The 12,708-nt window shown below is 44.3% G+C and overlaps 1 protein-coding gene across 1 annotated transcript in view; it reads left to right on the top strand.

Annotated features, from left to right (window-relative positions):
* The first annotated feature begins 1,026 nt into the window (after positions 1-1,026).
* TFDP2 (transcription factor Dp-2) overlaps positions 1,027-12,708 on the top strand; it is a 34,281-nt gene continuing 22,599 nt past the window's right edge. Inside the window, exons 1-2 of the mRNA XM_054984193.1 lie at positions 1,027-1,117; positions 8,013-8,134. Coding sequence (XP_054840168.1) covers positions 1,115-1,117; positions 8,013-8,134 — 125 coding nt within the window. The 5' untranslated portion in view covers positions 1,027-1,114. The remainder of the gene's footprint in view (positions 1,118-8,012; positions 8,135-12,708) is intronic.

Genomic DNA, 12,708 nt, shown 5'->3' on the forward strand with positions numbered 1-12,708 from the left:
ACTCCCAGGGACAATAAATGCACAGATTCAGTTCCCCAGTCTCTGTTATTCTGCAGTGTGAAGCAATGTGCACATACATTCTTGAATCTTGAGCCTACTATCCTATGTAAACATATGCATGTTATGTGCTGTCAAGTTGCTTCTGACTGCTTCTGATTTACGGTAACCTAGCAATGATTGCCTTGTTCAGGTCTTGCAAACTGAAGGCTTTATCGAGTCAATCCATCTCATGCTAGGTCTTTCTCTTTTCCTATGATAACCTCAGTTTAGCCCATTTTCCTATGATAACTTCTTTTTAGCCATTGCCTAAGAATATAAAGGGTAAAGGTAGTCCCCTGTGCAAGCACCGAGTCATTACTGACCCATGGGGGGATGTCGCATCACGATGTTTTCTTGGCAGACTTCTGTTACAGGGTGGTTTGCCATTGCCCTCCCCAGTCATCTACACTTTACGCCCAGGAAACTGGGTACTCATTTTACTGACCTCAGAAGCATGGAAGGCCTGAGTCAACCTTGAGCCGGTTACTTGAACCCGGCCTCTGCCAGGTTTGAACTCACGTTGCGAGTAGAACTTGGACTGCAGTACTGCAGCTTACCACTCTGAGTCATGGGGCTCTTGCCTAAGAATAAACATCAGTATATGTGAGATTTGCCTCTGATTCTTTAGGATTCTGCTACATATTCCACAGAGCAGTGCTTGTTGCTTCTCTCTCATATCCTACTGTGGTTCAGTAGATTGTGTTTTGAATGTGTTCAAATTTCTGTTTGGCTGTGAATTTCCCCAGTGACTTTGAAGCAAGTCTCTATCACCCTATCCTACTCCATATTGATATTGTAAGGAAAACCTTGAGGAAATACGGGTAAATATTAGGTAAATAATATTTTGCTCCTTTGTCAACATGTTTTCTAAGCAGGATGACTGTTGGCCTAATTTAGAGATTAAATCACTTGTGCATCCATGTAGCTTATCTGTGTAAAAATACTAATATTTTTGTTGTTTGATGTCATTTTTAGAAACTGTTTTCATAATTGTACTTCAAGTGACTGCCACCAACTTGCCAGATAAGATTTTGCCAAAACTATTAGCACTGATAAATGTGAATGTGGACCCCAAATGGTAAGTATAGTTCTTTAATAGTACTATATGATACAAGTATATGGCAGACATCATGTTTATCAGAAAACTAGAAAAGGTAGTAAGTAGAATGAAGTATTCAACTTATGTTTCATAATGCTTTGTCTGTTCCCGGCAAGAGATGAACTATGGGTATCTTTATCTTGCATAATTCTTCAGCTAGGAAATTGCAGTAATCATAGAACTTAGTTGCTGGTGTAATATTTTTGGATTCTGAAAAGAACACCAGAATTTGTGCTTTATGGTGCATAGATTTCTATGATTAATCTAGAGAGAACATTTTGCAAACAATAATACAGTTGCTTTTGTAAAGATATAAATGTTTATCAATCTGGAATGTTATTGTTAAACACAGATTTGCCTGGGTGCCGTAAGTGGTTAAAAAAACTGAGAAATAGTTAAACAATATTTCCTGCTGTTCCCCTGCAATAGTTTCTTTGCTTAGTATAAACTCCCATTGTATGCTTGATTCTTGGCTTTAAACAAATGAATGTAATAAATAGAGGTCACTGGTTTAGCTCTACTGATTGTAACAACAGCAAAAGCATTGCTTTTGAGAATTTCACCTTGCTTCTTTGATCAGTTTTTTCTGCATATTTTATGATGGAACAAAAGATAGCGCTAGCTCTGTCAGCACTGTGGTTTCCATTACATTTTTATAATTTTGTATTTCTTATGATCGTAGAAGCAGATTGCTACTAGGATTTTTTATCAATTATTTATAAAAATGATGCCATGGTAGAGAAGAGAAATTTGCATATCAGTCTTATAATCAAGAGCCCCATATATAACTTCTGCATCCAGTAGTACTCTGTATAAGACAGTTCTGTAAAATTGTACGATTTATGTTGCTGACCAGTACATTACTTTCAGTTCATGTGTGCACAGTCTTGCAACTCAAAAGGGAAGAAATGGATTTATAGAGTTGTAAAGCTGCATTTAGCAGATGAAACTTCTTACATTATTTTGATGTAGGATGATTCTATATAGATTTTTCCCCAGTTCAGCAGCCCAAGCTGTGCACTTTTTTGTTTCAATATGATGTTGTCCTTCCTCCCATACATGAATCATGAATTGCCAATTTTTTCCTCTGAAAACTCCACTTGGTTTTATTTGTCACTCTGTCTCTTTTCTTATAGCATTAATGCTATCTCCTCAAGCACATGCTTAGAACAGTGAAATTGATCATAGCTGGTAAAATTGTCATTCTTTAAAGCAGAAATTGTCTGCAACTGCAGACTAAAACATAAGGTGTAAGTTGCTAGTTTTCAGTCTACAGCATGGTGTGGCAAAAAGAAGCTAGCATATGTCAGGTCTGGCTGTTCAGGAATAAGTGTTCTCTCAAATAAGACTCAAGAAAACATGGGAGTTGGTTAAACCTCCCAGAAGGCTATCTGTCTTCACCACAACTAGAATCTGTTCTTGTAGTTAACCAGCAGTATCTTTATACTGCAGCCACTGACCATTGTTTTAGATATTATTTGCTCGAGAACACAAAGTAAAGCAGTACATCTGCCAGTGTTGTCCTTTGAAATACTCATCTCTGTCCTGAGTTTACAGTATTGCTTAGGGTACAAAAGAGAGATTCCTCTGCTAAAAGATATGGGTGGGGGGCTAGTAGATAGGAAAGTCATTGTTGAAGATGGTGCAGGAAGTCCTTAGTTTAAAGTTAACAGATTTGTTAGTTGTTTAAAAATTAAGTTAGTTTATATATTCCAATCATTGTCTGACTTTCAAAAAGTTAATAAGCTGTTAATTGACATTCAGGACATTGAGGTAAACAAATCATATGCTGAGCAAAACTGGGGATAACCTTAAGTTTCTGGCATCCAAACCATAATACAAATTCCCACCATATATGAGGTCTGTGGACTTGAAAAGTTTTTTAAAAATAGTGCATGTGCCTTTTCAACTACTACCAAAGCAATTGTGGATTAACAGAATTAGAAACTTTAGACATATAACCAGTTCTTGAGTTTTTAGATAGCTCTTTTAATGAATTGGTGAGTAGCCTCATCAGCAGTAGAATATAAATGTCTAAATATTCTGTTTTTGTTCTACTGTTTGCTAATGTTTGCTATACAGGTTGCCAGAAATCTAACGCGCACACATACACACAGTCCTTGGAAATGAACTTTTGTTTCTTCATATTATTGTATAGTAATTATTGTGCACTGCAGAACTTTCTGGGTCTTATGCCACATCCTGTAGGCTGTAGAGCAATTGCTGTCTTTACTACAAAAATACTATGGCACATCAAAATTGTAGTTTTTCCTGTTAGTACATGTGCAAATCAGAACTCTCCTTTTGAACCATCTGAAACAACATCCTTCAGCCATCTGAAACAACATCAGTCCCTTTTGGAATGTTCTGTCCTCTGTCATTCCACCCCAAGGGGTCATTTGTTTTTGTTTTTCTTCTGCATCCTGCCTCTATATTCAGAAGAACATATATGAAGCGTTTAATACTGAGTCAGACGATTGATTCATCCAGCCCAGTACTGTCTACTTTAACTGGCAGTAGCTCTCCAAGGTTTGAGGCAAAGGTCTTTCCACCAGCCGCTGGAGATGTTGGGAACCAAAACCCTTAGACCTTCTGCTTCATACCAGAGAATGTTGCTTAAACGCCAACTGGAAGGGCAAAGTTCAAAATGATTCCGTCTGCTTTGGTTCTGGTTTGTGGCTCCTATCTCATTAAATAACACATCCTGTAATCAGATCTGTGTTTTCTTTTCAGTAGGTGGCAGTAGAGTAGAAGATACTGTAACTAGAAATCTGCTTGTGTCATATTCAGATACAATGTTTAATGAAGCTTTCTCAGTCTAAATATAATGTACTGGTTGTCATAGTAATGGAGCAGTAGTATCATTAATAGCTTTTATTCTAAATAATAGGAAATATTCACTTAATTTGACTTGGCCTTGACATTGGAAAATCTGGCATACCAGTTGCAGATGTGAAAATATTCAAACCTTGTGGTAAAGAAGCGTGATTTGTTACACTAACTGTGCTGTTTACCAGTATAGAGAAATGTGTTACCTTGTTCAGTTGTCACAAACCAGAGTGCTGCTATTTGTAATTCTGAATATGGTATTCTAACATTAGCCTAAACAAAAACAGCTAAATGCGTGCTATAAGAATTAGTGCTAACATGTTGCCTCAGAAGACCTGTCCTGAATCCTGGTTCGTAAATATGCCCCATATTGTTGCTAGTAGTACACTGTACACCTGTATCCTGAAGGGCGCAGATGTTTCTGCATTTGTTTAATACTTTTTTATTGGTTTATGTCTCTGTCCATTTGTGTTAAAAGCATAGTTCAGCAAAGATTAAACTTTACCAGTGCTTATATATGTGGAATAACATTTTTTCATGTATGAATGAATGTCATTCTCAAAAGAATTCCACATTAACTTTGGGCTTGTTCAAACAGTACTTTACCCTAGGGTTCTGCCATTGTCTGAACAGGCACACTGAAAAAAAATTGGAATCTTGCACAATTTTGGTTTTCACGTCAGTAAAAGGAATTGCCAGGTGATGAATGTGCTGCTCGCTTTCCTGATATTTTCTTTCATGCAACGCTCTTGTTTCAAAGTAAGCATGTCTGTGAATAATGGAATAATGGAATCTTTAAATATCCGCAGGAATATTTTATGCTCTTTAGCTGAAACGCAAGCATAAATTTACAGAAGAGGTTTGACAAATGTATGATGACCTTAACTATTGCTAAATCACATATTCCTGTTTCTTAACAGAAATTCAGAGTAAACTTTACTTAATATAAAGAGAAGATTCTTTGAGAGGGAAATAACATGAATTCATTTGTGTTTTTTTAGATAAAAGATAGCTTTGGAAATTTAGTGTAAATAATATTCATTCTTGGACAGTAGAAGGACTGTGTTACTATTACAATCACAGTGAATGAAGTTTCTTGAGCCAATAGGTCAGAGAACACTGTCTGCTATCAAGGATGTTTGTGTGTTTTAATTGGCACTCTCACAAAGAAGGTGTCCTCTTGATAGAACAGCATCTGGCTGACATCATGTTCACATCATGCTGACCTTGTTGCAAAAGAGAGATCCTCAAGGGTGTAACCAGTTCTGCCAAATCATGCTGTGTCTGTGGACTGTGATCCATAATAAAGATATAAAGAAAATTCATTTTCTGTTTAAGTATTAAATAGAACAGTTTGCTCATGTGATCCTGCAAAGTATATCCATCCTTAGAATGGTCTTCCTGAAGTCTCTTAGTGTTTCCAACTCCAGTTGGATATAGATGGGAAAAGCTTTGCTGCAGAAAAACCAACAGTGCTGCTGTACCACTCCCACCTTTTAAAAATGTTTGATTGTGTGGAAGAGGTTATCTTTCACTTCTTGCCCATAATGCAACATTACCATCTTTTCACTGACAAAACGTTATGGGTTTTATGCTGCAGTATCACCCTGATAGCATAACTTAGAACAAAAATGTATGGTCTGTGTGTTGTAAATAAGAAAAATCTGTACTTCCGTTGGTGGGAAAATACTGTATGGAAAAGCTTTGATGGACTGCCTTTATTAGAAGTTGATCACATTTTACAGCTGAAGTGTTAATATCATTTGAATGTCTGATTAAATTTAACTTTTTAGCAATACCATCACAAATGCTTTGTTTTTCATCTTTGTTCTTCTGTGCAGTCCTGCCGCTCAAAAGAGTTTTCTTTAGCTTCTTTAGAGCTTTGATGGGGCTGCTTCTCCCAAGCACGTGAGAGCCCATTTTTCCTCCTAAATGGTCATATGCTCTGAGGGAGAAGCAACTCCTTCCCTCAGTTCTCTCTTAGCCGCAGTGAGGAGAATTTTTGTTGGTAGCTCTTTTCATCTATTCCCGGAAGAGGGAATAGATTTTTTTCCTGAAGAGATTTTTGTTTGAACCACTTGCCATTTGAATGTCAGAAGACATTCATATTTTCTCTCTCTCTCTCTCTCTCTCTCTCTCTCTCTCTCTCTCTCTCTCTCTCTCTCTCTCTCTCTCTCCTCTCTCTCTCTCTCTCTCTCTCTCTCGCTCTCTCTCTCTCTCTCTCTCTCTCTCTCTGTAGGGAGAATCAACCCTATGATCAAGTTTTGCCCACGGTATCATCTCATTTTTACCTGTCTCAGGACATCACATTTCCTGTGTTCTTTCCAAAACCTCAAACTAAGGCTTAAAGAGCATTAAACACACTAGATGTAAAAATAGCGTTTTCCTTCTATTTGTACAGAACATGTTTGTTTTGGATAGACCCTCCTCTCTTTTTGTGTTATGGCGGTCCAAATTAGGGTAAGAAGGCCACATCTCAGACCTTAACCAGATGGATTGTTTCAACTATCCAGTTGGCATACCAACAAGCTATAGTGTCCTATCCCCTTTATGCAAAGGTATAGCGCAGTCATAGGCTTCATCCACAGTCTTGGAGTCCCTCTACTGGACATTTGTGAGACAGGCACATGGTCCTAGGTAGATACCTTTGTAAGACACTGCGCCATAGACATTAACTCTAGGCAAGAATCCGCAATTGGGAAGGCTGTCCTACATTCCTTGTTTACCTGAAAATGGAAAAACAAGACTAGACTATATATATTTCTAAATGTTCTTTTATAGTGATTATTATAGTTATTGTTGCACTTTGCACCCGGTTATGTTTTTATTAATAAAACAGTTCTATTTTTCCTAGAGAGATTCACCCACTTTCTTTGTGTGTAGCTTGGTAATCTCCCAATTTGGGATTACATAGAAGAATGAAGATGAAAATGGGATTGCAGTTACCTGTAACCATTGTTCATCAGGTTTTTGTTGTTTTCTAAGATGCAAATGGACCCACATGTTGTTGGTATTAGACAGGAAAAAAAACTGTTCAAAAGCTGTTTGGTAAGTTCTCCTTGAACATTTCTGGTACCTGTAAGGCTAAGATCCTAAAAAATAGTAGTGCCAAAACCAGATATCTTAGGCTGTGAGAAATAATAATCAGATTATACTAGAACTTCCTCACTTCGTGGCACCTTGATATGAAAGAGTCAGAACTCCCCCTTGTAATCACTCTTGTGATCATCTGAGGCTCTTCCTCATAACAGGGCAAATGCAATCCAAATGCAAATACAGGGGACTCACACAATGAAACAACAGATTGGATCAAATGCTTATATAAAACAGCATGACGTATTGTATTGTATATTGCTGTACAGTTGCTAAATTTACATGTCTGTAACTTTGGCTCATGTTGGAAAGCAGGATAGCAGCTGTATAAATTGCACTTTTCCAACCAGAATGTTTAGGTCATAACTGTGGGTAGTGTGCAAGAATAAGCTTGTGGTCCACTTTGCTTGGAACTTTCAAAGTGAACAAAAACCTACTTAGGGCACGACTCTACTACCGAATTCTAGTGGACAGTGTTTCGGAAGGAGTTATCAAATTCAAGGCAAGAAATACAATTAGCCACTATTTACTGGCCTATTATTTATTGCCAACATTTCCCTTCTCAATACAGCTCTATACCAATAACAATTCTGACTGTCTTGCTGTCAGTAAATTCAACCCATCATTAGGCTTGCAGCCATGATTATTCATGAATAGGGCAAAAGAACTGAATTGGTCAGAAGTATCTGTTGTATTTCTTGTCTTGGCCTGTGCTCCAGGGCAATGCTGTCCTCATTCATGATAGTTGATTATTTTGTTTCATATGCTTTATGGTTGCAGTGGGATGTGTGACATCGAGTTGCTTTATCTTAAACTCGACACATCTTTGAGAAAGTATACTGATATTCTTGTTTTCTTTATTTTTGCTTAAATTCTATTTAAGATTTCATTTGTACTTCTGAGCACAAAATATTTTGCAGAGTTTAATTTATTATATATCTAATTTTCATAGATTATAAGCACACTGCAAAGACTGACCAATTCAGGAAGTGTTCTGATTGGAAATTCGTATACCACAGTGCCAGCCATGGTCACTCAGGCGCATATAACAGAAGCAACTGGCTGGGTCCCGGGGTAAACAACCTGTTTATCTTTTCCCATTCTTCCACATTTGCTTCAAGTTCCTTTGTTTCTTCATAGCTAAGGGAGTTCGCTCATCACCTTTTGACTCTTGTGTGAAAACAGGTTACTACATGACTTAGGTTAATGTTTTTTAAGCTGCATAATTTATATTTAAGTTGATGGAGGAACAATCAAGATGCTTTGCACAATTAAAACAAGTCCTTACTGTTTCCATAAATTTGTATTTAGCTTACACTGTCACCCTTATAATGGAGAAAAGCTGCCATTATGAAAGAATGAATGAAATGCTTCTGAGTTGAAGGGAAAGAGGTTCAACAAGAGTGGAACATTTTAATGCATGATTACGTAATAAGTATAGCACAGCCTTACTTGCCAGCATAGGTTTCTGAATGATGAAAAACGATAAATTGCCAACGTATGGGATGTGAAGCTGTACTTAAAGGAATTTGAACTACAAAAGTCATCGCTTCTTTCATGCATCTGTTCCAAAGAGTTTCAAATAAGTACTATTTTGGAAAAAAAATATTCAGTGCATTTTAGAACATTAAAGATTTTTATTTGATGGTGATAAATTAAGAAGAATATATGTTCAGAATTAAGTTGCAGGACTTTTCTATGAATATAAGCTTTGCTAGTGACTGTTTCTTCTATCCTTGTGTTTGGGATCTCTGTGTTCAGTGTTTTATACTGAACAATTGTTACAAAGCATGTGTAGGCTTTTTTAGCCAAGTTACTAAAGAACTCTATCAAATTTATAATTTAAATAATAAACACTGATTAAATGTCTTCTAAAAATAGAGGAAACAGGGTATAAAAGTGAAAATATTGTCCCTAGTCGGTAACATATGTAATTTATTAAATGCCATTATTGTCTAGCTGCTTTAATGCAGTGGTGAGAAGAAAAGTGTAGTTTTTGCTGCTGGGACATGAATCCAAAGTTAGTTTGGCTAGGGTGGGAGGTGAAGAAGTAGGTAAGATATATTTCAGTAAATATATACATCTGAGAAGTAGCCATCGCTGCCTGAAGGATTCAAGACTATACCCCAAAATCCAGTTAGATTATTGTAATGCAGAGGGCTACAATGCAGATCCTCTTGAGGTAGAGCATGAGTAATGCTACAATCTATGCAAGGGAGCTCCTGAAATTATGTAAGAGTAACAGTCCCAGTTCAGATCATAGGCATTGGGAAGAGGATGAATATTGATGTATTGTCGAAGGCTTTCACGGCCGGAGAACGATGGTTGTTGTGTGTTTTCCGGGCTGTATTGCCGTGGTCTTGGCATTGTAGTTCCTGACGTTTCGCCAGCAGCTGTGGCTGGCATCTTCAGAGGTGTAGCACCAAAAGACAGAGATCTCTCAGTGTCACAGTGTGGAAAAGATGTAGGTCATTTGTATCTACTCAGGAGGGGTGGGGTTGAGCTGAGTCATCCTGTAAGAGTTTCCCAGGGTGTGGAATGCTAATGGCGGGGAGGCTTCACTGTATCCTGTCCGGAGCAGGCTCCTCCTGCCCCGGACTGGGCACGCACGCCGGCCTCCCCGCCGCCCGCGGCGCTCCCCCCCCCCACCCGCGGAGCTCCCCTCCCCACCCGTGGAACTCCCCCCCACTCCCGCGCACCCCGCACACCCCCCCAACACCCCCCGGGGACCCCCTACCTGCGGGGAGCATGGGCGGGGCGCACGGCGAGCCGGGCCAAAACAAGGAAGCCCTCACCCGCACCGCCGCCACTGCCAACAGAGCCGCATGGGCCGGCACGGACGGCCGCCGCGCCAAGGGAAGCCGCTCCGACGAGGGGAAGGGCTGCGGCCCAGGAAACGCCGACGCGGCCATCCGCACCACCCGGGGCGGGGGCGCAGGAGCGGGCCTGGCCGACAGCGGGGCGAGGGGTGGGACGGAGAGCCAGCCACGCCATCCCCTGACTGGCTGGACGGCTCCTGGGAGGGCTCGCTGGTGTGAGCCACGGGCAGGGGTTGGCGCACGGCCAGCGCCGGCGAGCCAGCAACGGGGAAGAGGAGACAGCTGGCGAGACAAGGAAGAAGGGAGGAGGGAGGATGATGGACGGGCACAGTGACCAAAGGGAACGGGGGGAAACCGAGGGAGAGCAGAGGGTGGAGGTGGCACGCACAGGGATTGGTGACGGGTCCAGAGGCGGGGAGGAGAGCCGCTATAAAGGGGGAGGTCCCGATGACGCCGAGGAGGAGTAGCTGACTGAGAGGTGGCACAGAGAGAGGGAAGGAGAAGTTCTCGGAGACAGCTGGCTGGAGACAGAGGCTTCTGGAGCAGCCACGGTCCCAGCCCAGTCTGAGGCAGAGGGAACTCACCCCTCCCCCTGGAGGCGAAGGAAGGGACGGCGGAGCGCAAGGAGGGCGCGGTTGGGGGCGGGGCGGGGCCTCACAAACTGGTGGAGAATGCAGGCCCTGGCAGCCCCGTGAGGCACCCGCTTCCGCACCTACCCACCCCCGCGGGCTGGAGCAGCTCCCGTACCCTTATACGCACGGCAGTGCTGCAGAAGCCGAGTGGAGAGACACCCCCGGCCGGCCCCGCCATGGATCTCACCCAGTTCGGGCAGTGGCTCACGGAGCATCAGGGCCAGCTACTGAAGGAGGTGGCCCAGCAGCAGCTGGATGCCCAGGCTGCTCTCGCCCGCCAGCAGCAAGACGCTCAGGCGGCTCTGATCTGGGGACTCCAAAAGACCCTGGCCCAGGCGGGGGCCGGAGCCGGCGGGGGCGGGGGAGGCGCCAACCCCCGCCCGCCCTTTCACCTGGCCAAGTTAGGGCCAGAAGACGACGTGGACGCCTTTTTGGAGGCCTTCGAACCCACGGCGGAGGCGGCGGGCTGGCCACAGGCCCAGTGGGCCTTCATCATTGGCCCTTACTTGAACGGAGAGGCCCAAGCCGCCCTGAAGGCCCTCCCCAAGGCCGAGAGTGCCGACTACGTCAAGCTCAAAGAGGCGGCCCTCGACCGCTACGAGATAACGCCGGAAACCTACCGCCAGAGGTTTCGGGCCATCACCTTCCAAAAGTCAGACCGCCCCCGCACGCTGGTAACCGCCCTCCAAGATACGGCGTACCGATGGCTAAGGCCCACCACCGACGAGGGGCGGAAGATTGTGGACCAGGTGGTCCTCGAGCAGCTGCTGCAGGTGATTCCCGCCCGAGCCAGAAACTGGGTGGCCTACAATAAACCCGGCACCCTGAAGGAGGCCACCACCCTCTGGGAAAACGTGATGGCCGTGGAGGCTCGAAACCCCCCGAAGGCAGAAGCTCGCCCGGGTGGCGAAGGGGGCCAAGGTCCCGGCGGGAAGGGTGGCCGGGCCCGGTCCGGGCCTCGCCCCCCCACCCCGCTCAACGCCGGTCGGCCAGCCACCGGGCCTCCCCAGGGACCTCGGTGGACCTTCCCTCCGCCCACCACCCCACCCACCAAGCCGGCCGGAGCGAGCCGGGACCCCGGCGACAAGGGGCCCTGCTTCACCTGTGGGCAGTGCGGGCACTGGAAGAGGGAGTGCCCCCTTATGGAGTGCGACTTGGGTTGGGACACTGCCCTGCCAACCACCGCCCGGTCCTCCAGGCCGCCACCCATGCTGATCCTGGTGTCACTGGCCGGGAGGCGATTGACCGCCTTGCTCGATAGCGGGAGTTCAGTGTCTATGGTCAGGACCCATCTCCTGCCGCCCGACCTGCCCGTAGTCCGCCAAGCCACCATTGCCTGCGTGCATCACCACGTCGAGGAGTGCCCAGTGGTCCAGGTGCCCGTGACCTACCGTGGCTAAACCCATGAGACGCACTTGGCTCGAGTGAACACCCTGCCCTACCCCGTCCTCTTGGAGAGGGACGCCCCCCACTTCCGGCTAGCCATGCGGACCGCCCTTCCCCCGGAGCCGGTGGACGGCGATGAGACACTGGCTGGAGCGTCTGTGAGCGACCCCTCGGAACCAGACGAGGGAGAGGGGGCAGAAGGGGCCTCGATGCAGCCACTCCGGGGATGGAATAGGGAGCCACGGTTCGCTGCTGCCCAGACGGAAGACCCCTCGTTGGAGAGCTTGCGACGGGCGACCGCAGTAAGTAACGGGCGAGTCTTAGATCCCCGCCGAGCCAAACGGTGGCCGCGGGTCATCCAGGAGGGGGGCCGTTGGTATCACCTGGTGAAGGAGAGAGGCAGGGAGATCCGTCAACTCCTAGTCCCCACCGCCTTCCGACCTTGGATATTTTTCAGGTTGTCCAAGTCTGCAGTGTCTTTCATGTTCTTTTATTCTTGTCTGGATGCTAGACAGTAGAGACCCCCTCACCTCTGCAGGAGTATACCGTATACCCTGCAGCTGTGGACAAGTTTACATCGGGACCACAAAGCGTAGCATCCAGACAAGAATAAAAGAACATGAAAGACACTGCAGACTTGGACAACCTGAAAAATCAGCAGTGGCTGAACATAGCCTAACTCAAACAGGGCACAGTATCTTATTCCAGGACACCAAAATACTGGACAACACTTCCAACTACTTTGTCAGACTGCACAGGGAAGCCATTGAAATTCACAAGCATAAGCAAAACTTCAACAGGAAAGAAGAAA

This window comes from Eublepharis macularius, chromosome 6 (genome assembly GCF_028583425.1).
Source record: "Eublepharis macularius isolate TG4126 chromosome 6, MPM_Emac_v1.0, whole genome shotgun sequence".
Classification (NCBI taxonomy): Eukaryota; Metazoa; Chordata; class Lepidosauria; order Squamata; family Eublepharidae; genus Eublepharis; species Eublepharis macularius.